Source organism: Cucurbita moschata, unplaced genomic scaffold (genome assembly GCF_002738365.1).
Source record: "Cucurbita moschata cultivar Rifu unplaced genomic scaffold, Cmos_1.0 Cmo_Scf00024, whole genome shotgun sequence".
Lineage (NCBI taxonomy): Eukaryota > Viridiplantae > Streptophyta > Magnoliopsida > Cucurbitales > Cucurbitaceae > Cucurbita > Cucurbita moschata.
Window position 1 is genome coordinate 2,382,659 of NW_019268540.1, and position 26,180 is coordinate 2,408,838.

The 26,180-nt window shown below is 36.3% G+C and overlaps 5 protein-coding genes and 1 non-coding gene across 13 annotated transcripts in view; 2 read left to right on the forward strand and 4 right to left on the reverse strand.

Moving 5' to 3' along the window:
* Positions 1 to 4,789: 4,789 nt before the first annotated feature.
* LOC111460882 (protein TRANSPORT INHIBITOR RESPONSE 1-like) lies at positions 4,790 to 9,156 on the forward strand. Of its 4 annotated transcripts, none has more exons than XR_002713486.1 (4): positions 4,790 to 5,502; positions 6,541 to 7,033; positions 7,148 to 8,298; positions 8,763 to 9,156. XR_002713486.1 is itself a non-coding variant. In XM_023104227.1 (3 exons), exons 1-3 carry the CDS (start codon positions 5,039 to 5,041, stop codon positions 7,943 to 7,945), a joined length of 1,755 nt encoding a protein of 584 aa, XP_022959995.1. In that variant the 5' UTR covers positions 4,790 to 5,038; the 3' UTR covers positions 7,946 to 9,155. The 4 variants fall into 4 exon arrangements, 1 of the variants encoding a protein (XP_022959995.1); XR_002713488.1 differs by having other exon boundaries at positions 7,148 to 8,019; XR_002713487.1 differs by having other exon boundaries at positions 7,148 to 8,019; positions 8,125 to 9,155.
* Positions 9,157 to 9,831: 675 nt separating this feature from the next.
* Positions 9,832 to 13,412, reverse strand: LOC111461241. 3 transcript variants are annotated; one of them, XR_002713543.1, is made up of 5 exons: positions 13,125 to 13,412; positions 12,704 to 12,819; positions 10,916 to 11,241; positions 10,757 to 10,822; positions 9,832 to 10,312 (listed from the first exon to the last, which is right to left on the reverse strand). XR_002713543.1 is itself a non-coding variant. In XM_023104762.1 (4 exons), the coding sequence occupies exons 1-3, from the start codon at positions 13,288 to 13,290 to the stop codon at positions 10,948 to 10,950; spliced, it is 576 nt and encodes a 191-aa protein (XP_022960530.1). In that variant the 5' UTR covers positions 13,291 to 13,412; the 3' UTR covers positions 9,832 to 10,822; positions 10,916 to 10,947. The 3 variants fall into 3 exon arrangements, 1 of the variants encoding a protein (XP_022960530.1); XR_002713542.1 differs by having other exon boundaries at positions 9,832 to 10,559; XM_023104762.1 differs by having other exon boundaries at positions 9,832 to 10,822.
* Positions 13,413 to 13,501: 89 nt separating this feature from the next.
* On the reverse strand, positions 13,502 to 13,585 carry TRNAL-CAA. The gene has a single exon. It is a non-coding gene; the product is annotated as a tRNA-Leu (tRNA).
* Positions 13,586 to 13,709: 124 nt separating this feature from the next.
* Positions 13,710 to 15,283, forward strand: LOC111460976 (CASP-like protein 1E1). The gene is made up of 2 exons (XM_023104380.1): positions 13,710 to 14,370; positions 14,790 to 15,283. The coding sequence occupies exons 1-2, from the start codon at positions 14,135 to 14,137 to the stop codon at positions 15,127 to 15,129; spliced, it is 576 nt and encodes a 191-aa protein (XP_022960148.1). The 5' UTR covers positions 13,710 to 14,134; the 3' UTR covers positions 15,130 to 15,283.
* Positions 15,284 to 15,864: 581 nt separating this feature from the next.
* LOC111460617 (E3 ubiquitin-protein ligase MIEL1) lies at positions 15,865 to 19,743 on the reverse strand. The gene is made up of 12 exons (XM_023103819.1): positions 19,639 to 19,743; positions 19,457 to 19,544; positions 19,281 to 19,337; positions 19,130 to 19,162; positions 18,949 to 19,026; positions 18,787 to 18,830; positions 18,653 to 18,693; positions 17,548 to 17,630; positions 17,374 to 17,465; positions 17,103 to 17,172; positions 16,355 to 16,393; positions 15,865 to 16,274 (listed from the first exon to the last, which is right to left on the reverse strand). The coding sequence occupies exons 1-12, from the start codon at positions 19,704 to 19,706 to the stop codon at positions 16,152 to 16,154; spliced, it is 816 nt and encodes a 271-aa protein (XP_022959587.1). The 5' UTR covers positions 19,707 to 19,743; the 3' UTR covers positions 15,865 to 16,151.
* Positions 19,744 to 24,627: 4,884 nt separating this feature from the next.
* Positions 24,628 to 26,180, reverse strand: part of LOC111461113 (monothiol glutaredoxin-S11-like) — a 6,113-nt gene continuing 4,560 nt past the window's right edge. For all 3 annotated transcript variants that reach the window (XM_023104599.1, XM_023104597.1, XM_023104598.1), the window contains exon 2: positions 24,628 to 25,899. In XM_023104599.1, the coding sequence (XP_022960367.1) occupies positions 24,809 to 25,123 (315 nt within the window). In that variant the 5' untranslated portion in view covers positions 25,124 to 25,899 and the 3' untranslated portion in view covers positions 24,628 to 24,808. The remainder of the gene's footprint in view (positions 25,900 to 26,180) is intronic.

Below are 26,180 nucleotides of genomic sequence, written 5' to 3' on the forward strand. Positions count from 1 at the left end.
TCTCCCCCCCCCCCCCCAGGGTCTCCTTGCTGACCCATAGTCTGGTATCTAGCTTTGATATCATTTTGTAACGGCTCAGACCCACCGCTAGCAGATATTGTTCTCTTTGGGCTTTCCCATTCGGACTTCCTCTCAAGACTTTAAAACGTGTATGCTAGGGAAAGGTTTCTACACCTTTATAAAGGATTTTTCGTTCTCCTCCCCAACCAATGTGAGACTCTCACATTATGTATGTTTTTCAATATTTAAGGATCAGTTAGAAATCAATTTCGAACTTTCACGACTAGCTATAAATCAGTTTCGAACTTTAGGGACTAATTATAAATTTAAATTAAACTCTGAGGACTAAACATGTTATTTTTGAAATCTCAACTACCAAAAGCGTTAATTTTTAAAAACTTATAGAAACAAAGTTCAAATCCTCGGGACACCACATCATTCATAAAAGATGTTGAAGTACGAAATAAACTAACGAGAACAGTACTTGTACTACCATATAATGTGAAAATTTCTCCACGTTAAGCACACTCGAGAACAGTACTTGTACTATCGTAATGTTACGAGACCTTTCGAGTAAATCTAAAAACAAAGTCAGGAAGGCTTACGTACAAACGAGTGACGAGTCCTGAAGTTATTCCAGTAGTGGTGGATATCCGTAGTTGAGTTGACCTAGATAAGAGGCAGACGAATAAATGACTAAAATATCCCTACATATATAGAATATTTTTAAATAGAGAGTAAATTATAATTAAAAAAAATTAATATCATATGTTTAACATAAAACCTTGGAGTTGGCATAAATTAATTAGCAATTAATTCCACTAATTAAATGTATAATTAAACATTGGACATACCACTTCACGTGCAAGCAGGTCTCAAACTTTCAAATCAAACCCAACCTTTCGTACAATTTTTTTTAATAATAATAATTAAAAAAAAAATTATTACAAAGTCATCCATTATTAAATCTTATTATTACACCACATCCACCAATGCAACACTATTATATTAATTCCATTAATTTATTCATAATAATTTAATCTTTTATTATTTATTACTTTTTAGTAAAAATTTTAAACAATTATTTAATAAATTTTTGAAATAGCCGTCTAAAATTTTAATTTTCTGTCTAATAAATCATTAACTTATTTGAATATTTTATAAAATTTATTTATTTACAAAAAATAAAAATTAGCGTTTTTATCTTATAGGGCCTCCCTAAACGTCAAGTTAAAAAGGAGAGCTAACGTTTTGTAACTTTTATCTGTAATTTCGGACATATCTATGTCAAGATGAGCTAAATCGATATAATTTTTTTTTAATTTCTATATATAATTTACCTTATCTCTAATATAATAATAATAATAATAATATATTATTTTTATCTATGATTTTTAGCCATTTTTATTATATTTGCGAGAATAATAGTGATATATATATAATTTTTATTTTTATTTATGATTTTTAGCCATTTTTATTATATTTGCGAGACTAATAGTAATATATATATATATATTTTTTATTTTTATCTATGGTTTTTAGCCATTTTTATTATATTTGCGAAAATAAGAGTAATATATATATAATTTTTATTTTTATCTATGATTTTTAACCAATTTTATTATATTTGCGAGAATAATAATAATATATATATATATATATATATATATATATTTGTTAAACTAAGGTAATTTTTTTTTATTAAATAGTAAATTTTGTTTTGAAATTTGTGATGATTTTATTATTTTATACTTATTTATTTATTTAATTTAAATTTAAAATTTTGATAAATAATTGAATTTTGTTTATAATTTTTGAGCCAACTTTGAAGTAATCCGTGTAAAAGGAATCCCAGAGGTTATTTTTATAAAAGAATACAAACAAAATTAGAAAATTGGTTAATTAATACATCTAATTAAATATTTAGCTATTTATTGATAATTTATTTAGTTTACCTAATTAAAAAAACATTTTAATTTTTTTTAAAGTAATCTTCTGCACTCGAGCGTAAGAGAGATTCCCGGAGAAACCATGCGTGGGGATGTTAATTAATTTCAATTTAATTTGTTTTAAATTTCATTTATTCTTTAAATTATCGTAATTTAAATTTTAATCACGGTTTTTTATAATCTAATTAACTATTCAACCCTACGCGTATGACAACTCACTCAAAATTAATTCTTAATTTTTTTATTAATTTTTTAAATAAATTAACAAATACTATTATAATTTTTTAATAAAAATTGGAATACCCTTAAAATTGTAAAACTTTTAAAAAATATTCGTAAATATATTATAATAATTAGTTTGAAATATATCTTATATATTCGTAATCGATTAATATTTTTTTTATTTAATTAGTAGTATATTTTATTTTATTTTGAGGATCCAGTTAATTTATATTTTTTTATTTTTTATTTTTAGGTGTTAATTGGTGGCTTGTATTTTATTAATGAAAACTGGACCACTTATGTTTGCTGCACATTCGATCTCAATTCTATTTCTTATTCTTAACCACAGTTAGATCTGTATTAAAATAATTTTTTTTAGAGTAGGTTTAAATTTAATAAATTATCTCATATATATATATATATATATATATATATATATATATATTTTAAATGTAAGGGCTATGAGTATATTTGAAACCCGACGCTAACAATAAAATTATTTTTTATTTTTTTGAAAGTTAAATAAAATATTATTTATTTATTTATTAATTTAGCATAACGGAATGTTTGATTAACGTTTCCAATGTAATTTTCATACCATAAATAAATAAAATTATATTTAAAAGTGATTTTAACTATTTCAAAATTATTTTGAAATATATTATAAATCAATGACAAAAGAACGGGCCCATATATGACCTCTAGAAAGGTCGGGATACGATAATGTTTAAATTTTCATTATTATTGATAGCTATAGAATCTTAATTGTCAATGTCATAAAGTAAAGAAAAATAATTAAATTTGACAGTTGAGTAGTTGAAATAAATTATGTTGGTACTAAATTAAATGTACAAGGAAAAAGGAAAAATACATAATTTTCTTGTATTATTTTCTTATTATTTAAAACTGTGAAAATTAAAAATAAATATAATTATAAAAAACAGTTTAAGATAGCGACAAGGCTTCGGGGTAGCCATCGATAAAGACGCCCACCAAGGTGGAATCCAACGGCCAAGATCTCTCTTTGGAACCAAACTCAATCTCCACCGTCCATTGGAAGCCCTCGGCTTTTGGACATAAAAGGGACAGGTCCATGCACTCCATGCTGAACCATCACAGCTCCATAATACATGTCCTTTTCGCCCACGGACTAAAATGCCCTCCATCTCCGCCCATGTGTCCAGGGCGTTTTCGTCATTTCGGCTATCCCTCGCCTGCTCGTTGCAGTAACTATTGGTGATCTTTTTTTCGCTTTATTATCTGTTAACTGTGAAAGAGAAAAAGAAAAAGAAAAGCAAATTTAAACCCAAAAAAAAAATATATATATATATATATAATTTTATTTTGTCCATTTGTAGGCCTCGAAATCTACAAAATTACCATTATGTCCGTACTACGCGGGAAAAGAGGGTAAGGGAAAGGGGGCTTTGATTGAGATGTAACGAGTGGGCTTTTTCGTAATATAATTAAAATCAATTCTCATGAATTATATTATAATTTGGATATTTTCTTTTATTTTATTTTATTTTTAATTTGGGGCAAGAGATGACAAAATTATATAGATAGGTGGCTATTTGGGTCCCAATTTGCATTTTTTTTTAATTATTCAAAATTAATTTAATATTTAATTCTACATTTTAAAATAAATTTTTATACAAGATTCTTAATAAAACATTAATTCTTCCCTGAATTAAAAAAAATACAAAAATGAGTTTTTTAAAATTATATATAACTTTTAACTTTCAAAATTAGATATAATTTTTTAATTTTGAAAAACTTGATACCATCTGAGAGGTATATAAATATTAAAAAAATTAAAAGTTACTGATTATACACATTTTATCTTATAAATTCTAAGATTAAATATGTTTTATGTGGGTAATTTTATTTTGGGTGAAGTTAATTTATTTTATAATAGGTAAAAAGTTTTATAAAATTATCGATTCAATAATTATTATGTCCTAAAAAAACCAATTATTATTATTATTATTATTTTTAGATATAAATATTTAATGAAGTGATGATCAATCAAAGGAAACAGTCAATTGGCACATGATTGGACGGTCCTGATGTCATCATACCAGAGTTCAAATAAAATCATCCCAATTAATTAATTATCCCTAAAAAATATTATGGTAAAATAGAAGTTAGCCATTTATTTTATTAATTTCATAAATATTTAAAATTATTAGATTATTGGGGGTAAAAAGGGTAGAAAGGTAAAATTGTTGCCCGGTTATCGTGTGTGGAGCCCACATCTCTCAGATCCAGCCGTGCAATCGGAATCATTAGATTCCTTCCCCCCGCACACTCGACTCCTCCTTTTGGTACGTCAACGTAACACTTTATCAAAACCCATTCTTCTCCCCATCTCCCGATATATCTTCAATATATCGTATCGTGAAATTATCGTATTTTTCTGCAGCCACTCTTTTTCCGCCACAGGATAAGATTTCTGATTGATCTGACGGTTCTATTCTTCTCTTTAACACGTGGCTCTCTGTTGTTCGTCGAAGAATATCTCTCCTCCTGCCCTTCTGTACTGCCCGCCACTATTTAACTGTGGTTAAACTCTTTACCTCACTAGTCCACCATTAATTTAAACCCCATGAATTTAAAAGAAAAAGAAAAGGGGGAAAAAAAAAAAGGGAAAGACCTTATCCTCTCTCTCTCTCTCTCTCTCATTTTCTTTGAAGGTCCGTCAATGGCGTCTCAGATCTAAGGAACTCTGTTTTGTTGTTATTTTGTTGTTGCGAATCTGTGGAGAGTTGTGAGGAGCTTTGAGCTGGTTTAAAGAGCTGCGACATTCTTCTTGGTGAGGAAGGGAAGGAGAAATTAGGGCTAATTTTTTTTGTTGTGTTTTTGAGATGCTGAGAATGGCGAGTACGTTTCAGGAGGATGTGTTGGAGCATGTGTTTTCGTTTATACAGTGTCATAAGGATAGGAACTCGATCTCGATGGTGTGTAAGTCGTGGTATGAGATTGAGAGGTGGTGTAGGAAGAGGATTTTTGTTGGGAACTGTTATGCGGTGAGTCCTCAGATTGTAATCAGGAGGTTTCCGGAGGTGAGATCTGTGGAGTTGAAGGGGAAGCCGCACTTTGCGGATTTTAGTTTGGTGCCCGATGGTTGGGGTGGGTATGTTCATCCTTGGATCGTGGCTATGGCTTCTGCGTATCCTTTGCTGGAGGAGATCAAGTTGAAGCGAATGGTGGTGACGGATGAGAGCTTGGAGCTCATTTCCAAGTCTTTTAAGAATTTTAAGGTTCTTGTGTTGATGACTTGTGAGGGATTCAGTACTGATGGGCTTGCGGCCATTGCTGCCAATTGCAGGTTTGTGGCTCTTTGGTTCTCTTGTTTTTGGCTTCCGTTTTGAGGGCTTTGCGAGTGTGTGAAATGGGGAAACGGGGTTAGAGTGAACATTGTGGATGAGAGAGAGTACCACGTCTTGAGACAGTTTAATCTTTTGTTATTTTTCTTGGTTTCCTCTTGTTGGATTCTCTTTTCTTTTGTACAGAATTTCATATCTTGTGGAATGTTATTTTGGGTGGGATGAGCAAACACCATTGAGCTAAGCTGAGCTGAGCTCAAAGTTAGCTCACTGGGAACTTTCGAGGTCTTCTATTCGCTGTAGGCTTAAAATGTCTTTTATGAGTAGATTTAGCCATTTATTCTTCTTGTTCTTTCCATTTTTTGGGGGACTGGCGTGGGGTTCGGAGGGATGTTGTGGAGGATAAGCTGTTACTTTCTTTCGGATATGGGATCCATTAGTCTGGTTCGCTTGCTGTCTTTTCTTACCGAACCATAACCCTGTATTGTTTGGGTACACAGTGATTGTTAAGGATATTATTAATCTGATCTAGTTTGTCTCGAGCTTCCTTGAACTTCAATTCTGCTTTGAGCTTGAGTTTTGTTTTCTCTTTCTTGAAGATCTAAGGTTAATAAAAAGAATTTCGAGCTGGTATCTTTTTGCCCAGTGTTCAATTTGGCTGCATTGTCTCGTTTTTTCCTTTGACTTGTGAATTTTCGAGCTTAAATTTATTGATTTCGAAGATCAGTATCTCATTTATCATTGTGGCTTACAAGGTGGTTGTTGGGTTGGGGATTACTATTTGTCAAGTGAATGATTTTGATAGTGCACAAGGCGACATGGTTTTCTTTTCCTGTTAAGCTTATGGAAGTTCATTTTGTGGATGTCGCATAGTGCTTGAGAATTGAGTGGTGGGTGACACATAGGGCAAGGGTTTTTATTTTTTCTATGGTCTCCTTATCATTGAAGGCGTGGGTTTTTCTTGTGCGTTAGTGTGTTTTCTTTCAGCTTTTGAAGTCTTTATTCCTTGTATTTATACGGATGGTTGTTGGCTGATCCAGGAATTTGAAAGTGTTGGACTTACGAGAGAGCGATGTGGAAGATCTGAGTGGACATTGGCTCAGCCATTTTCCTGATAAATATACGTCACTGGTATCCCTCAATATTGCCTGTTTGGTGTCTGAGGTGAGTATTTCTGCATTGGAGCGTCTCGTGGATAGGTGTCCAAACTTACGGACACTGTGGCTCAATCGTCCTGTTCCCCTTGATAGGCATCCCAACCTACTTCGTCGTGCACCACAGCTAGTTGAGTTTGGTGCTGGATGCTACACAGCGGACTTGAGATCTGATGTTTTTTCGAACTTAACAACAGCATTCACAAGCTGCACAGAATTGAAAAGTTTATCTGGATTTTGGGATGTGGTTCCTGCATACCTTCCTTCCGTTTATCCCACTTGCTCTAGGTTAACATCCTTGAACTTGAGCTATGCAACAATTCAGAGTGACGATCTTACCAAGCTTATCAGTCAATGCCATAATTTGCAGAAGCTTTGGGTATTTCCTTGTCCTTTTTTTCTCCTTCTAATAGTGCATTTCCCTTCAACATAGTGCTATGTTTAGCTTCAATCTTTGTAAATGGTCTTAGTTCAAGATGCACTGTAACTGCAGGTGCTGGATTACATTGAAGATTCTGGCCTTGAAGCCCTTGCAGATACTTGCAAGGATCTTCGAGAATTAAGAGTGTTTCCATCTGAACCATATGGTCCAGAACCAAATGTGTCTTTGACAGAACAGGGTCTTGTCTCTGTTTCTGAAGGTTGCCCAAAGCTCCAATCCGTTCTGTACTTCTGTCGTCAAATGACAAATGCTGCCTTAGTGACCATTGCCAGAAATCGACCAAACATGACACGATTTCGTCTCTGTATTATGGAGCCACGAACTCCTGATTACCTCACAAATCAGCCGCTTGACGTGGGCTTTGGTGCCATTGTTGAGCATTGCAAGGATCTCCAACGCTTTTCCCTCTCTGGCCTTCTTACAGATAGATGTTTTGAGTACATTGGGAATTATGGCAAGAAGCTAGAGATGCTATCTGTGGCATTTGCTGGAGATACTGATTTAGCACTTCATCATGTGTTGTCCGGATGTGATAGTCTTCGCAAGCTGGAGATTAGGGACTGTCCTTTCGGTGACAAAGCTCTTTTGGCGAATGCTGCAAAGCTCCAGACAATGCGATCCCTTTGGATGTCTTCTTGCTTGGTGAGTTTTGGAGCATGCAAATTGTTAGCTCAGAAGTTTCCCAAACTTAATGTCGAAGTTATAGACGAGAGGGGTCCCCCAAATATAAGGCCCGAAAGTTGTCCGGTGGAAAAACTTTATATATACCGGAGTGTTGCTGGGTGTCGCTTAGACATGCCTGGTTTCGTGTGGACAATGGATGGAGATGCTTCTCCAAGGCTTACTTGATGCAACAACTGCAACAACCCAGTGTCAAAGCCTAGCAAGTGAAGCTCACATAATGGGAATGGAGATGGTAGTAGGTACATGACCTTTATATGCTCTATTCAGTACACTCCTAATGTAGTTCTCTGTGTCAATAACATAATTTGCAGCTCTAATTTAAATGGAGCGAGGTACATTTACAGAGGCAGAGGAACTCCATTGCCATTCATTTTATACTTTACCTGAGCTGTGGGGGGATGGATAGACAGACAAGCATTATAAGTGATCAATAAAGATATCAAAGTTTCTTCAAAACTTCATTGTACTGTACCCGAATTCGCAGTCACCACGCATACTATGGGCAGAATCTTTTGCTTGTATGTTCATTAGACATTCATTTCAGATTTCAACTGAACTTAGTTCTTGTCCTAAATCCATTCTGGTTTCTCAATGCCTTGCTCGTTCATTATTCTATCGACGAATGTGATACCGACTAATCCAATGATATGCATCGTCCTCTGCAATCTGCTGTTAAGATTAGATTACATGGAAACATAGTCGTAGAGAAACTTGAAACTCAGACTGACCCACTTGAGATTTCAGTAAACGAGCTGATTTGTGTAGAACAGAACTGAGTTGTGTTGAGAATTAAGGATCTGTTTCAAAAGTATGAGAGGAAGAAGCAAGAGAATAGTTGGGAAGTGTAGCAGTGGGATAGAGAAAGAAGGCTTTATCGAATGTGGAGCCAGGCAGCAGAGAGATTGGAAGCTTTTTTATTGTTTTCCCTGTTGGGTACTTCGTTTATTATTCTTGTTGATTGATGGGTTTCTATACTTAGCAGGGCAGAAGAAGGAAGAACACCTGAGGAGATGACCAAATACAAAAACAAACAGAGTACTTAAAGCCTGCAACTCCATGTTTAAGTGCTTTTATTAATTGGTCTGATGAGCCTGCCAGAGCAGAAGAAGAGAGAGAAAAAGAGAAAGAGGAGAGAGAGAGGAATTGGTGTGAGTTGCTGCAGAGTGAAAGTAACTCAACAGAGACAGCGCAGATCAGAGCAGAGCAGATCAGAGCAGATTTATGCAATGTGATGAACAAGAAAAAGAAAAAAGGAATAGGAAAAAGGAAAAAGCAGGTCAAAGAGACGAATCTGTTTCTGTGAGAAAGTGGGTTTGTGGTTTGTCAATTTTCAGACAGATTTATTGGTTGATGATATGCCCCACACGTTGCCCTTCTTCTTCTTCTTCTTCTTCTTCATTCTCCATTTTTTCCCTTTTTCTTTTTTACTTCTTCATATATTTATATATATATTCCTATCTAAAATGATTATATTAGTGTTTTTTTTTTAAAATGTGTTTTTAATATTATTATAGCTTTTACTCTCTCGGACTTTGTTTTATTTTGATCTGTATGCTCGAAACTTCTCTCTCGGATTGTTTATTTTTTATTTTAAATTTAGTTTGTACTTTTTAAATCTCTCTTTAAATTCTCGTGTTTCTAAAGGAGGGTTTATTTTGATCGATTTATTATTTGTTATTTTTCTCGTGAACTTCGCTTATTAAAATTTTGAAATATAGCCATAAGTTTGTGTTAAAAAATATTTATTATGTATAAATTTGTGAGCGGAAAAGTACGAGCTTGAAAATACTTGGATTATAATGCGTATGATTAATAAGTATTATTGAGAGAACCAAACATTTATTTATGATAATTTCTCATGACATACTAAACACATTATTAAGCTAAATCTCTAACCAAACGATGATTTAGAGGTTAAAATTATTAGAAATTATAACTTCCAAAATAAGATACGAAACTTCAATGATTCTTTCTCCGGTCAACTTTTGAATATTTTCATGTAAAATTGACCCGACGTTCTACGCTACTAAATTTATCACGAAATTGGGGTACCGACGGAAAAAAATGTGACATTTTTACATTTTTGTCCTCCACTAATCTAAACAAACAAAAACGACCCAACGGCCGCATTAAGTACAGGGAGAAGAATCAAAGAGCTTTATAAAGACTTGAGCACAAAGACTTGACTTGAGTCACTTTATATTGACCAGAGGAAAGGGTTCAAGAGGCTCAATTTTGAGGCTTTTATTTGGGAAGGCAACTGGTTTTTTTGCTCTGTAAATCTGATGGGGAAGCATTGTTGCTCAACTGGTGATGCCGATGGATTTGGATTGAATCTTATGGGACTTCTGCTGGCTATTGTTATAGCTCTCACCCTCATGGTCATATGCCAGCCTCGACCACACCGAGCTTATATACTGTGTCGTTTGCCTTGAGATTCGACTCCAATCGAATCGTCCCGAAGCTTCCAAGTTTGATTCTTGTACGGTATAAATCTTTGTTTGTGATTCAGCTTGAGAATGATCTTTAATACTGGAATTGTAATATGTTGGATAATCTTAGAGGATGATCGGTTTCATTTAGAATTTACCCATTCCTTCTTGAATAAAACCGTCTTGTGATGCTGAATTGAGTTATGTGGATATTATAATGTTGGCTAGTCGATGAGATGCTGAGTTTTTTCATCCCGAACATGCCATTCCAATTCTATTGGAACTTGCTCGTGATTGATGCATCTCGAACATTCGAACAATTTGTGTTTGTGTGTATGTAGATCTATCTATGCATGATAAAGGGAGTACTTGGTAATCGAAGTAAACCATGTCCTGTCCTATGAAACTTAGATTCTTGGTTACGAGAATGCTAAAGAATCTAACGGATAGTATTGAATGCCACCTAACTAGTTTAGATACTCGTCGAGTTTCAACACCTAACTTTAGATAAACTAAGCATAACTCAATTAGTTAAGACATATACCTTATATCAAGGACCAAAGTTTGAGTCTCCCCTCTCCTACACGTTGATGAACGCCATAAAAAACACCTACAAATCGACGGCACGTGTATCATTTCATGAATCCTTAGAATTTGATTGTAAAATGAAGCAAACTAGAAGGTACAAGGGAAATATACATACTAAAGCGAACAAAATTTTGTTTCACAAAGTCCTCAGTGGTTCATTGAGGCGCCAATGGTCTCCAAAAGATGCTCAATTCGGTACTTCATAACTGGCTGCCCTTTTTGTGTCCTTTTGAACATTTTCTCCCTCGTGGAGTTTCTTCTAGCTTTAGCTCTTTCTCGTTCTTCCTTTTTTGCAGCAATAATGGCTTCTTTCTCCATTCTTGCTTTCTCTTTCTCTTGATGCTTTCTCTCATACAGTCCCTGGAGACTAGGTACGCCTTTATTCCTTTCGTTCCCACGTCTTCCATTCGTCTTATTCTCGAATTTCATTTCATTTTCACCCTTTAAGAACCAGGAAGAACAGTAGTTTGAGCACGCACGTGATGTGTGCTATATACAGCAGATTCTTTTCATAACAAGAATGGAATGAAAACAGATGCTCGTTGGGTTCAATGATCAACAAATAGTGATGGATGGAGGAGTTTATAAGTTGGGTTGGACTGAATTCAGATACCTTGAAATCCAATCTACTTGCTCTCATAGTAAATACTTTCAACAAAACAATCATGACTATGGAATATTCAGGTGGGTTTAGGTTATCAAGGGTTCCTTGTTCAAAACCGTTTTTATCAATGTTATTGTTAACTTGTATAGTTCACCCTCTTTGGCTCTACCATGAATTAGCTAGTAATCGGTCTTTCAGAACGAGATCTACCTACACAGTAACGGTATTTAATTACGAAGATTAGTTAGGTAGCTGACTCTCTTAGTTCGTTCTTGGAAGAATAAGGCTATAATCCTTCATGGATAAGCATTTGTTATTAATGGGAAATTCTTTTTCATCTAAAATTGAATACACAATAAAAGGATATGACAAACTTTGAATTACTCGACTCTTAATCGCCTTAAGGCAAGAGGCAACAAAAAGGCATGACCTGAACGAGGCGTGACACCAGTTTTTCTCAATAACAAGAATTGGAATAAACAGATGCTCATTAGGTTCAATGTCTATCGGAATCACAATCAACAAATAGTGACAGAGGCACCAGAAATAACTTCAACAAACAAAAAGAAACAAAGCCTCTCTCTCTCTCTCTCTCTCGATAACAAGAATGGAACGGCAAAACAAGTAGTGACCTGAAATAACTTCCATAACCAAAAAGAAACAAAACTCCCATCTTTCTCTCTTTATAGGACAATTTGCAAGATCTCACATCGGTTGAAGAGGGGAACGAAGGGGTGTGGAAACCTCTCCCTAGCAGACGCGTTTTAAAAACCTTGAGGGGAAGCCTGAAAGGGAAAGCCCAAAGAGACAATATCTTCGAGCGGTGAGTTTGGACCGTTACAAATGGTATCGGAGCCAGACATCGAGTGGTGTGTCAACGAGGATGTTGAGTCTCGAAGGGGGTGGACTGTGAGATCCCACATCAGTTGGAGAGGAGAAGAAGCATTCTTTATAAGGGTGTGGAAATCTCTCCCTAGCAGATGCGTTTTAAAAACCTTGAAGGCCCTTTCCCTCTCTTTGGGAGACACGTTTTAAAAACCTTAAGGGGAAGCTCAAAAGAGTAAACCCAAAGAGGACAATATGAGGGGAAGCCTAAAACGAAAAATCCAAAGAGGACAATATCTACGGGCGGCGAAAGATATCTTATGAAATATTCTGCTAGAACATTTTTTCATTCTTCCATTCGGATAAAAAACAAAAAAAAAGTATCTCAAGAATACAAGACTTAGCAATCAATGAAGGTTAACAAACATAATTGAAATCTTAGGATGGTAGATACTTATTATCAAAACAACATACCTCGACAAGTCCAACAGATGAGCTAGATGGCCTCTCATTCTGATTATTCTGATGCTTTACCAACTTCTTATACTTGTTGACATGTTTAGCATTCTTATAGAACTCTCTTTGCTTTTCTGAACAAAAGATACATAAACAAATACCATCAAAATTCATAACCTATTCTATCACCAGAAGAAATTCACATAGCTTCAATCTGAAACATCCAATTCCCTAAACCAAGCCATTAAACACGATATTGCATTGTATTCCCCCAATTTTTGAACTCCACACAAATATTGGATTTACAACAAAACTCGAACCCCATAACAAGTAAGCAAAAGCCCAAAACCTAGATTTAACAGAATCATCAACGAGCGGCAGTGAAAAAAAACTAAAAAGCCATGAAGAGAGAGAAGTAAAAATTTTAGAAGAATCATACTTATCAAAGCTGGATTATAGTAATCAGTAGTTGATTTCGCATTCGCAAACGCCTGGGGCGAAGGGCCCTTCCCTCCCAATCGTTTCATGTTCTTGTGTTTATTAGCCTTCATGAACTTCGATTTCGAGCGAGTCTGTTCTTCGTCTTTTCCAGCTCGGTTCTTCATCGTTGGAAAGAAAATTTTGCAGAGAGATTGATTGAAACTGAGAACAATAAGGGCAAAAACACAGAGAAGGAAGAGGAAACAGATGCCAAGAGACAGAGAAGGTACGGTAGAGATTCCCTGTGGTCAATAGTCAAATAAGTTTTCTTGAATATCCAATAACAACGCGACACGTTTCAGTTTATTATTATTTTTTAAATTGGAAAAAAAAAATTGTCAGAAGTGGGATTTGAACCCACGCCCTCTCTCGAAGACCAGAACTTGAGTCTGGCGCCTTAGACCACTCGGCCATCCTGACACTTTTTGTAATAAATTCTTAAAGATAATATAATATATATATTAAGTCACAAAATTCAAAACTAAATAAATATACGTTTATATTGAGCATATAGGGCAAAGCTTAGTAAATTAGACGTGCCATGTCACCATCAACCCGGTACAAGGAAGTTGATCGGTGGGATCCCTTAATGGGTTGCACCACGGACCAACCTTGAGAAGGGTTTGAGTGTGAGAATGTCTGTCGGGACTCGAAAGATGGTGAAGCCAGATGGCGACGTGGACGGTCCACTGAACCTTATCATTTAGAGGAAGGAGAATTCGTAACGAGTGAAGTTGCGAAGGATTACTGTTAGATGTCTAAACATCAAATGACCCATGAACTAGTTTACAAACTTTTTGTGTCCGGTGGATTGTGCCCCCTTTAATGTGTCGGAAAACTTGTAGGCAGCCCACTGCTTGGCATTTATTTCTGTCAGAGGCATTAAATGCGAGTAAATATTTTCCCCAACTTTCGGCTTTGAATTTCTCCTTCTCTGGTTGAGAAGCTCGGGCTTCTTCTTGCTGAAAGATGCAGCAGATGAATGGCGTGGAAAGCAATATTAAAGCTTTGGAGAGAAGAAGAAGAAGACTGAGATGGCCGTTTGATGCGGTTCTGAGATTTTTGGGTCTGGTTTTCACTTTGGTTGCTGCTGTTGTTGTTGGCGCTGATAATGAGTCGAAGATTATCTCTGTTACGCTCATCAAAAGCTTGCCTCCTATCCATTTTTATGCTTCTGCTAAGTGGCGATACTTGTCTGCTTTTAAGTGAGCTTTCATTTCTCTCTCTCTGTTTATGATATCTCTGGGTTTTGGAGGTGCCTTCATGGTGTTTGATAAAATGCCTGAATGAAAGTTTTGAATGTAAATCAATCGTTTTTTATCATTTTGTTTCATGGATACACCAACAAATACCTGAGTTCTTTTGTTACTACGTGGGTAGAAGATTTGAAGGTTCGACCTCTTGATCGAGAGTATGTGTTGTATGTTTTATGTTAGTTGAGCTATATTTTTGTCATTATTATGATTACAGTTTAGCCTCTTAGACTTTCTATTTGGTTAAAACCCGCTGCGAGCCTTCATCATCTCCTTTTATGTGTTATTCAACCTCATTTACGTTCCAAAACTGTTTTCTCTTTGCTTTTCGATTGTTTTATGGTCACGTCTCATAATTTTCTTTCGCATAGGTACTTTGTGGTGTCGAATTGTATAGCATGTGCGTATGCAGCAGTGTCGTTGGTGTACTCGGTGGCGACCAAAAGTTACAAAGACAATCCAATGAAATGGATGTTGCTCATGACCTTTGACCTGATCATGGTAGGGCTATTGTTCTCTGCCGATGGTGCTGCTGCAGCCATTGGAGTCATCGGTCGAGCTGGGAACTCACATATGCAATGGATAAAAGTCTGTGGTTTCTTTGAAGGGTACTGTCACCACTTCACAGCTGCACTTGTTATCTCCATTGCTGGTTCTGTCATGTTTCTTTGTTTGGTTGTGCTTTCTGCTTTGAATCTTTACAAGAAATGAAATTAGGAGATTGACTATGAGCTTGTTTTTGGTGGGTTTGGCTGGATTCGTTTCACCCTAGAGTCAAATTATAAACATACCTAACATTTCTATGTTCATCGTCCGGTTAATCTGTACTTAGCTTTCTAAACTTTCAATTTTAGGTTCCTAACTCCAACCAAAGTTTAAGAAACACACCACTAAGAATGTTATGCACATTCCAACAAGTTTTGTTTCAATTCTCCATTCGAACCTACTCATGTAAATTTTTCATGTATCGAAAGTTTATTTACTTGTGAGAATACAGAATCGGGTGAAGAACCTCCATTACAAGCTAACATTCAAGAGGGCTGCCCTCTCCCTTTCTGTAGTACCGAACGAAAATGATAACGAACATCCGTTGTACCCCTCGTATACTAGGGACAAATACATAACAAATTATTGGTAGTGTATATATTGGTTGGTAGGGTTTAATATTGATCGCACTACACAACCGAGGATCAGCCCAATGGTCAAGAAGAGCAATGGAAATAATAAAAGGTTCAGAGGGAACGAGTTCCAATGGTGACCACACTTACCTAAGATTTAATATCCTACAAGTTTCTTCGGCAACTAATCGATCAGTAGAGTTAGCACTCTATCATCCATCCCCTTAACTATATCTTCTTGAATGAACAATCATCAACCTATTTCTTAATTTACTGAAATTCAGGTATTCAAACAAGGATTTGTTGAGATTTATGATAAATTCACATCTGCGTAATGTATCTAATATGATGTATATATTTTTTTGCAAGATAAATACTAAATGATACAATGAAAAGAATCTGAGACTCTTCCTATAGAAGATCCAACTATTTAACTTTATGTTGCACTATTAGACTTTCCACATGTCTGATTAAGGGTATAAACCAATCATAGCCGGCCTCTGAACAAAAAGGTTGCCTTCCTAAATGGATCAAATGACTCGAACAATCGAACTTTGAACAGAACCTAATGGTTAAATCAAGAGAGCCCCCATTTTTCTTGCTTACCTTTAGTTTTCATTGACCTTCTACAGTAGAAATCCTCCTAGTATTGAATGAATTGCACCGACTGCACTTGTGTCCCAAAATGTGAAAACGAACATTGCTCGTATGGCTACAGTCGTTGCAGAGAATCGATACCTGTTTAACCCGGTAGTTGATTAAGTTAGACGATTTCTGAAATGCAGTGTGGTAACGTAAACAAGCAGATAAGCAACTACCTCATGGCTGTATTCCTCAGGCATCGGTGTGCAGTCAATCTAGAAAAAGATAGAATAGAATTTAAAATTTAAGATAATATGGAATGCCAAAGGTCTACAGTACAGTATACACATTTAAGAAACCAAAGAAACTTCGGAATATCAACACTGAAATATGACAGAAGAAACATGTCTTTACAAATATAAAGAACCACCACTCGGTGACCCGAAAAGTTTAGTATTCAACAGGATCGATTTTACCATAAATATCAACTGGGTAATGGGTAATGGGCAAATGGAAAAGTACAAAATTTAAAGTCGTAAACAGAGCAAGTCAAACCAAAACAGAAAGTATTAATCTCTCATGGACTGCTTCTTTCATCTTGCCTCTCAATCCCTCTCTCGCAATTCAACTGAAATGCATAACTAAAACCTTGAATCTACACTCATTTTCTTTCTAACAGACAATCACTCCAGTAAGATTTCTAACGAACAGACCAATACATGTAACGAACAGACCAATACATGTAATCATACATCACGACAAAAAGAAAAAAAATGAAAAAATCAGTCAGAAGGTTGAAGAGTGGGGGTACAATGTACAATGATAAGATACAGATTCTAATCTCTAAGGTTGCTAAAATTTATGTGAAGCCACCCGTTCTATCGTGTTCACTAACTGGGGAAACCTCTCTAAGAATTAAAACGACAGTTGTCTAATTTCCTTCTACTTTTCATTTTTATCATGACTGAACTAAGTGTTACACACCTCCATTTTCAGCAATGCCCAGCTTGCAGACATGTCCATAACTGTCTTGGAGCAGATAGGACAACGGTATCTGAGAGGCAAATATTACTACATTAGAATAAGAGAACCGGAAATCTTAATGTAATTCAAAACAGGAAGCTTAGAACCTGTTTGGTTTGAGAATAAAGACAATGGATATAACAGAAAATAGAGTTGTATTTTGTATTTGCAAAGTTTTTAGAAATATTTTAGTATATTCAGAAACTGGATGTTGAGTTAAGAATTCAAGTACTGATTCTGTGATTCCATCTCTCTGAAGCACTCCAAATGTATTGTGTGACCACAAGGCATAACAGTTGTGTCTTTAATTGAGTCAAAAAGAAACTGCAAGCATCAATAAAATTGTTAGAAGAAAACAGTTAAGATTGTACCTTCCTGGGAAAATATACAATCTAAAAGTACAAACCTCATAACAGATGGGACAAAAACTTTTCATAGAGTTCTCAACACACATGTGGTTATCGCGCAGCGGGGTGGAATAGCAAGATCCTGTACTTATAACAAAATGTTAATCTCCCTATCGACCCACCTCCCAAACACAAAAATAGAACAAATTATTCAATGAGGCCACCTCTTAATAACTGTAAGATGTAGATCCAAAAATAAGTTATTGGATACAAAAATGAAATACTTTTATAATCTCTCTCTCGCACGTCTTTGTTCAAGCCAAAACCTTTGCAACTCCTTCACTCAAACGCTCAAATCAGATCTTGTGGCGCCGAACAAGGAGGAAGCAGCAGAAGAAGAAGAAATGGGGCAAGGGTAAGCAAAAGGAGAATGTGAACAACATGGTTTCATTTGATAATGGAACTTATGACTAGCTTCTTTTTGAAGTTACCAAGTACAAGCTAGTTCAATCCTTTCTGATTGGTTGAGGATCAATGGCTTGCTTGCATGAGGTTCTATCAGAATGATCTCAGCTCATGTCAGTCAACAGATCTACACCAGAGCAAGGACACCTATAGCTAACTCATTTCACTTGTGCCCTAAAGGAGATAGATGTGTAGTTGTCTTTCCAATTTGCAATTCCAAAACTTGTTCAGTGGTGAGGTTAGCTTTTAGTTTGTTATAATGGTTGGATGAGCTCTAAATGTGTTATTAAATATTGTCTTAAAAAAAATTCCCTCTCACACATCCAAAAGGGCAAACTGTCCACGACTAGTAGATATTGTCCTTTTTGGACTTTCCTTTCTGGGCTTTCCCTCAAGGTTAAATGTGTTATTTAAAACGTGTCTGTTAGGGAGAGGTTTCCACACCCTTATAAAGAATGTTTCGTTCCCCTTTCCAACTGATGTGGGATCTCACACAAACTTATCGGTTGCATTGTGAAAGGTCTCATCAAATAACTTTTCCAAAAACAAAGGGAAAAAAAGACCTTAATAGGCATTGAATTAGTTGCACTAACCCTGAAGGTATCATAAGCAAATAACTTATAGTAATTGCTTGCAGTAAAAGAAGTTACAACACAAGACAAAGTTAAAACGAATCATCAAGAGAGTTGAATAACATACCACACTTTTCACAGTGAAAGAAGTTTTCACGACCACCAACTCTGAAAATCATATTACAAAGAATACTTATTTAGAAACTTAACACAGAAAGCTGAGTTTACATTAGAATTAGAACCGGAAAATTGCACCCTTACCTACAGATACCACAAGCATCACAATGAAACTGCTTCTTTTTGGTCTGCATTCACGACAGAAACTATTAGCATCTAGGATAAATAGATCATTCAGTTCCACACTTCAAAATTCAAAATCAGTTCCTAAATAAAGGGAAACGGATTGATGGAAACTTTTCCTACATCATCATCGTAAAATTTGCAGATGTCGCAAAAGTATTCTCCCATATTAACATTACAGTTGCGACAAACCCTGACGGCCTAAAATGCACCAAATTCAAACGTTTAATACATAAACAAGAACATATAAACACAAAGAATGACATTATCCAAAAAGAAAAGAAAAGAAAAGAAACCCCCAAACCTCTTGCTCTGTGTTGCAAATCAAGCAAACCACCTAAAGCATCAAATCCAACAAAATCAATCAAATCCTATTATGACGTCCTTTACACGATGTGTTACAATCAACAATTTAACCGGAAAAAAAAAATCAATAGAACAGCGTACAAACAGACTTGTCTAACGTCCTGTCGAACAAGTTCGTGGCGGTCGTTCGGATTGCTCAGCGAGCTCTAAAACCAATGAAAATTCATAAATTCAGCTGAAAGCTCCAGTTGAACAACATATACACAATTCCTTATTACACGCCTCTCTCACACGCACACACAACGCAGAAAGGAGAGAGAAATACCATGGCCTCGTTGTGGCAATGGCGACAGGTAAAGATTCCGTCGCAGCACGGGGCTCGGATTCTGCATCGTCTCCTATAATGCTCGCATCTAATTCAAATCGAAAGAAGTTACTAATGACGAAAACGAGGACGAACAAGAAGAAGACGGCCAAGGCCGCCTCATGAAGGAAAGAAATCGGTACCCGTGCTGCAATTTCCCGAAATCTTCTCTCCCGGCAGATTGGGGCACAGGGCAGTCGTCTTGTTCCATTGGAGACCGACCCTGTTCGTTCTCTCTGGTTTGGTTCGAGAATAGTTACAAAGCTTGAAATTGTTTTATTAAGGAATTTTTCCTTTTTATTTTATTTTATAATCTCTTGGGAGTAAATAAAATATTATTTTATGGAAAATAACATTAACCTCGTAGGTTAAATAGATACGTCGAAGTGCTTCCGGAAGCTTCTCGTTGGACTCGACAAGCGCACGAGAACCTACTGAGAATCCGAAATCTCTTATTAGTGATACGTGATACGAAATAAGATATTTTAATCATGCTACAAATACTTCATAGTTAATGATAAAATTCTTTCGTAAATATTTGAATTTAAATTTAATTAATAACAATTAAATAAAATTTATAATTTAAATTAATTGACCTCACAAAACCGGATATAAAATCCTAAATCCATACCAATAAGTACAACTCAAAAGATTCGAGAAGTGAACAATCGAACTCTCACACGAGCAAACCGAGAACAATACAATGACACAACACAAACGCCATCCCAAACGACGACGTTTGGCTCCAATTCGTCGTTGATGAGCTTCAGCTCTCGCTACAGATAATCAAGCCCGCTGTGATATGATCTTTCGTTCGAAAAGGTATCGACCATTGATTTTAGCAACTTGATGATGATCATCTACTGTGATATCCAATATTGGTTGGGGAGGAGAACAAACCACTATTTATAGGGGTGTGCAAACCTTACCCCCTAGCAGACACGTTTTAAAGCCTTGAGGGGAAGCCCGAAAGGGAAAGCCCAAAAATGACAATATCTGCTAGTGGTGGATCTGGGACGTTACAAATGGTATCAGAGCCAGACACCGGACGATGTGCCAGCCTCCTTGCTGTTCCCCGAAGGGGGGTAGACACGAGGCGGTGTGCCAGTAAGGACCCTGGGCCCAAAGGGGAATGGATTTGGGGGCGGTCCCACATCAATTGGAGGAAGGAAAGAGTGCCAGCGAGGACGTTGGGCCCCGAAGGAGGGTGGATTGTGATGTCCCACACTGGTTGGGGAGGAGAACAATGAGGAGAAGCCCGAAAGGGAAAACCCAAAGAGGACAATATCTCCTAGCGGTGGATCTAGGATGTTACATCTACCGAAGAATATTCTGACCAAGAAGAATAGAGATGTCGAGAAAAGAACAAGAACTATGGTGGAAGCCATTTAGCTCGAGTTTGGGAAGAATTAGGTGCATGTACATGTGCGCGTGCACGTTAAATCGATGTGTCGGTTTTTTCCATGCGACTCCCTCGAATGGAGAGGAATTTTTATTGAAATTTTTTGCATAGTTTTATTTATTAAAATGTGTTTAGAATTGATATTATCAATCACTATAAATATATTTTTAATAATTTCACAAATAATCTCGAGGCTTAATTACACCCAAAGTCATTATGAACAAGAGAATAAACCAATTTAAAATAAAATAATAATTAAAAAAAAAAAAAAAAACTGAATTTTTATCGTATAAATATAAATAAAATGAAATGAAAAAAATGAATCCAAGTTTTACAGAAACGGATGATTCACAAGAACAATCCCAAAAGAACGAAGATACACAGCATAGATCCAACGCCACAGAACGCTTCTCGGCTCCGATTCGCCGCCGATGTCTTAGGGCGGCCAATTAGCACAGGTCGCATCCGCATCCTCCTTTTGATATGAACGTTGAACTTCTTCTCTGCAACTTGATGATGATCCGCCGTCGTCTGTACGATGTTCCGGCGAAGTATTCCAGCAAGAGAAGTGGAAGCCCCGCGGTGAACGGCGGCGGAAGTTGGAAGGGATTCGAAGAACAAGAGAAGAGCGATAAGAGCAATGGAAAGTAGGGCTTTAATCGCTGCCATTAATTTTCTTTGAGTATTGTTTGAGAGAGGGAAGAACGATTGTATGCATTTATATGGAAATGCTTGGGAAGATCAAAGACGAGTATCGAATTTCCGCCGGAATTGACGATGGATCCCGGCGGCTATAGCAGGTTTTTGAATTCTTTGTTTATTTCTTTATTTCTTTCCTTCTAAGAAGTTTCTATATAAATGAATTGATACATCTTGCCAAATTCTCAATTTCCTGGATGAAGGCAAGAGCCTGGTTATGCAGTGGAGGCCACGAAATGAACGAATTAGAGTCTCGTGGTGGGACCGGGATTTGGACGGGACCGAGATTATAATCCTGTCCCGGGCCCCATCTATCTCACAGGTAAAAAAAAGTTCTTCACTTCTCCTTTTTCTGTCTAAATGGGAAATCACCTTTTTGTTTGAGGTCAATTGACTGGCTGAAATTCAAAGGAATTGACGGGCCCGCACAAGGTGTGGCGCATGTGGTTTAATTCCATGCAAAGGTAAGAACTTTATCACGGCTTGACATGCCGCGAATCCTTTTGAAAGAGAGGAGTGCCTTCGAGAACGCAGACATAGGTGATGCAGAGAGGAGTGCCTTCAAGAACGCGGACACAGGTGGTGCAGAGAGGAGTGCCTTCAAGAACGCGGACACAGGTGGTGCAGAGAGGAGTGCCTTCAAGAACGCGGACACCGGTAGTGCAAAGAGGAGTGCCTTCAAGAACGCGGACACCGGTGGTGCAAAGAGGAGTGCCTTCAAGAATGCGGAAACAGGTGGTGCATGACTGTCGTAAGCTCGTGCCGTAAGGTTTTGGGTTAAGTCCCGCAACGAGCACAACCCTCGTGTTTAGTTACCAACCATTGAGGTTGGAACCCTAAGCAGACGGCCGGTATGTATTACTATATTTTAATTGTTCATAAAATTTGATTATGAACTTAATTATTCTGTAAGCATTTTTTTTTTTTTTTTTGGACAAGTGGAATTTGGAGTGGCTGACAGGTTAATATTTAAGGTTCTTATGCCCATTCAAAATTCTATTTATCATGTGACTTTGAAACAAAGAATGACTTTATATGTTGAAAGAAACTAGCCATTCATCATAGCATATTACAAAGAGTGGCTCAATTTCCCAATTATAAAAAACAACCAATAATATTAATATTATTAATAAATTACTAATTTACTCCCCTACTTTTTATTTCAATCATGAACTTTACATTAAAAAGAAAAAAGAAAAAAGAAAAAAACCGATAGAAATAAAGCATTCGATCAAACCCTTATTTGGGGTCAAGGTAATAACTATGAAGTCATCAGTTTCGTTTTTGGGCTATGGATTGAATTCAATCAGCTAAACTCATTCCTTGTTCTATGTTGGTTACCATCGAGTGCTTCTAGAAGTGGCTCTCTCAAGTTCGGCCGCTTCTGTTATTAAATTAGTCTTTCATCTATCGACTTGATATAGATAATAACTCACCCAAATACAATACTCTCCATTAGCTATTTGCACAAATTGCTTCGACCATCCTATAAAAGTTTATGCAAAATAACTACGAGCTTTTCAACGACCTTTCTTTATCTAGACAGTAAATAGTAAAAAGAACATAACTAAACCAGATCCATCAAGGTCACCAAACTCACATTTCACTACTAAAAAACTGGTAAAAAACTGATATGAACAATATTCTTTATAATTGAGAAAGAGAAGTACCCGTGTAAAGGTTGTGTGTCGTGGAGATGCTCACCTGATCATCACGAACTATATATGGCATTCGCATCAAAGGTTAAGGCTGCACAAAATCTATGCTAATGATATCGACTGCTGAAGGGAGGAGTATCACAGACATAAGAAGAAGGCACAAATCAAAAGAGAATAAACATTATAACGAATGGAATGTGATGCCTATAATATGAAAAAAGGTGAAGAATCCCAGCCCCACATGCCGGAAAAGTTTAGAATTTCTTCCTTCAACTTTTGCATTAGCTTGGGGAGGATCGTTATGGAGAATTATCTCAGAACAACATTTCTTTTATCTGAAACTTGGTTTTACCGATCATTATATTTCACATTATTTTGTTCCTAAACAATATATTCTTAATAAAATACCAAGACCCAACAAGTAGTCCAACTGGTTCTTTGACTAGAATATTGTATCTAATTAATGGAGCATCCTAATTTAACGATAGCGATCAATGCTAGTAGAGCTTACAGACACTTGAATACTCGGATCGAGTCAAAATCTCTAAAGCATTGAAGGTATAGTCACAAGTAGTCATACCTGGGGTCGATGCTAGGAGAGCTTATAGACACTTGAATACTTGGACCGAGTCAAAATCTCTAAAGCATTGAAGGTATAGTCACAAGTAGTCATAATTAGGGTCGATGCTAGTAGAGCTTACAGACACTTGAATACTCGGACCAAGTCAAAATCTCTAAAGCATTGAAGGTATAGTCACAAGTAGTCATAATTAGGGTCGATGCTAGTAGAGCTTACAGACACTTGAATACTCGGACCAAGTCAAAATCTCTAAAGCATTGAAGGTATAGTCACAAGTAGTCATAATTAGGGTCGATGCTAGTAGAGCTTACAGACACTTGAATACTCGGACCAAGTCAAAATCTCTAAAGCATTGAAGGTATAGTTAGTAGAGCTTACAGACACTTGAATACTCGGACCAAGTCAAAATCTCTAAAGCATTGAAGGTATAGTCACAAGTAGTCATAAACACTTGAATACTCGGACCAAGTCAAAATCTCTAAAGCATTGAAGGTATAGTCACAAGTAGTCATAACTGGGGTCGACGCTAGTAGAGCTTACAGGCACTTGAATACTAAGATCGAGTCAAAATCTCTAAAGCATTGACGGTATAGTCACAAGTAATCGTACCTGGGGTCGACTATGCTTTGATACTTGCAGGCAGATTTTCCAGCTACTTTAGTTCTCAGAGAGTCTGATAAGGAAGGATTAGCCGCAAAAGTTAGTAATATGATAAAACAATTTAGGAAAGAAGAATTCAGCTGAGTTTTGGATGCATATTAAAGAAAGCGTTCAGAGCCGAACTGGGAAAATATGAACACAAGAAAATAGGAGGCAGCTTCATTAACAATAACAAACGTATTACATACTACATCGCTAAACAATTGCTACATAATTCTTGACGCATAGCATCACATAAACTATTCACTAATAGACTTGTGCCAACTTATTATCGTTTTCCTTCTCCAACAGAATAGTGAATAATTTGGTTAGATTTAGTATTTGTTGTTCAAAGCACGGCTTTGCACCAGCATTTTGGTCAGATCACCGCTAAGGTGGAGCGACATGATTTCATTCGTGGATCCAATAAGCTTTCCACCGATGAACACAGCTGGTACTGGTGCACTGCAGCCAAGCCTCATGAGAGCTTTCTCTATTTCCCTGCAATCAGGGTCTTGATCAATCTCATACACGAAAGGATTGAATCCAAGTTCCCCCAATAGAATTTTAACTGCATAGGATAGGCAGCATGAGCTCTTGCTGAATATGACCACACTCCTCTCTGCAACCAACCTCTTAACCTTATCCATGGCTTCTTAGTACGATAGAGTTTTCCTAGCAAATGAAATGAAGCCAAGAAACAAACGTACACTTGATATATCTAAGGTTTCTTTCAAGTTCGTTTAAAACCTTATAACCTTTTTGGACCAAATTTATACAAATTTGGTCTAAATATGGTTATACAGGCTTTAAATATTAAGAAGGGAAATTGTGCAAGAGGAAACTAATATCGAAGCTTCTTGTTATATGAGTTTGAGCTCTCATGCAAGACTATTTATAGGGACAACATAAGGAATGCTGCCTTTTTCTAAAAAGGAACGTTCACTTTACTTAGATGCTCAAACTAATAAAAGAAACTTTAAAAACTACCGTTTCCAACAGGCTGGACAAGTTGAAAGGTCTTTTAATTCAGTGGGCATGACTATTTTATTATGCTGAAATACGAATAATTAACCATTTGATATGTAAAATCATAATTTAATCGCACTTTATTAGTAACATAATCAAAATGTGATATTAATCCTATCAATCATTGTCTGACGTGTAAAAACAATAACCGTGTCTTCTACTTTGCAGAGTTTGTGGAAATGAGAATATAGATATCAAGAAACAATGAAAACAAAGTAACAAGTTCTGTAATGTCAGTCAATAAATACCAGATTCTTCCAATCACCTTCTTTGAATCCTTGAGCAGAAAGACTTCAATGGTTGTAGTTCTTCGCATTCTGTCCACCAACTTGTATGATTCCTTCTTGCATATGAGCTTGCCAAGCTTCATTAACCTAACAGAGTTGTGCTCCAAAGCCTAGTGAGCACACAGATATATGTAATTTTGGAAGTTGAACTTCCCCCTATATTCAATCGACAGAGCTCTTCTTTGAAAAATTATAGCTTCATGAAGCCTTTGCCAATGTAACTTTTAGTATATAATTAAGCACGATGACTATCAACAGAGTATATCCTGTTCTTGGGAGCGAATACTGACACCCTCTGTCGATACTTTAGATAAACCTCACATGCTTGCCATTTTATGACATTGGACAATAAAGCATAACTATATTTTTTTTTTTTTTTTTTTTTTTTTTT

Bases quoted from the DNA above. Each gene is read 5' to 3' on its own strand.
- LOC111460882 (XM_023104227.1), top strand. From the start codon at position 5,039: ATGCTGAGAATGGCGAGTACGTTTCAGGAGGATGTGTTGGAGCATGTG. The intron at 5,503-6,540 runs GTTTGTGGCTCT...TGGCTGATCCAG, and splicing joins GCCATTGCTGCCAATTGCAG to GAATTTGAAAGTGTTGGACT. The intron at 7,034-7,147 runs GTATTTCCTTGT...CTGTAACTGCAG, and splicing joins ATAATTTGCAGAAGCTTTGG to GTGCTGGATTACATTGAAGA.
- LOC111461241 (XM_023104762.1), bottom strand. From the start codon at position 13,290: ATGAAGAACCGAGCTGGAAAAGACGAAGAACAGACTCGCTCGAAATCG. The intron at 12,820-13,124 runs GTATGATTCTTC...TCTTTTGTTCAG, and splicing joins CTATAATCCAGCTTTGATAA to AAAAGCAAAGAGAGTTCTAT. The intron at 11,242-12,703 runs GTATGTTGTTTT...TGGTTCTTAAAG, and splicing joins CATCTGTTGGACTTGTCGAG to GGTGAAAATGAAATGAAATT.
- LOC111460976 (XM_023104380.1), top strand. From the start codon at position 14,135: ATGCAGCAGATGAATGGCGTGGAAAGCAATATTAAAGCTTTGGAGAGA. The intron at 14,371-14,789 runs GTGAGCTTTCAT...TCTTTCGCATAG, and splicing joins CGATACTTGTCTGCTTTTAA to GTACTTTGTGGTGTCGAATT.
- LOC111460617 (XM_023103819.1), bottom strand. From the start codon at position 19,706: ATGGAACAAGACGACTGCCCTGTGCCCCAATCTGCCGGGAGAGAAGAT. The intron at 19,163-19,280 runs GTCTGTTTGTAC...TTGATGCTTTAG, and splicing joins TTCGACAGGACGTTAGACAA to GTGGTTTGCTTGATTTGCAA. The intron at 17,466-17,547 runs GTTTGTACTTTT...TGATGCTTGCAG, and splicing joins TTTGTCCCATCTGTTATGAG to TTTCTTTTTGACTCAATTAA.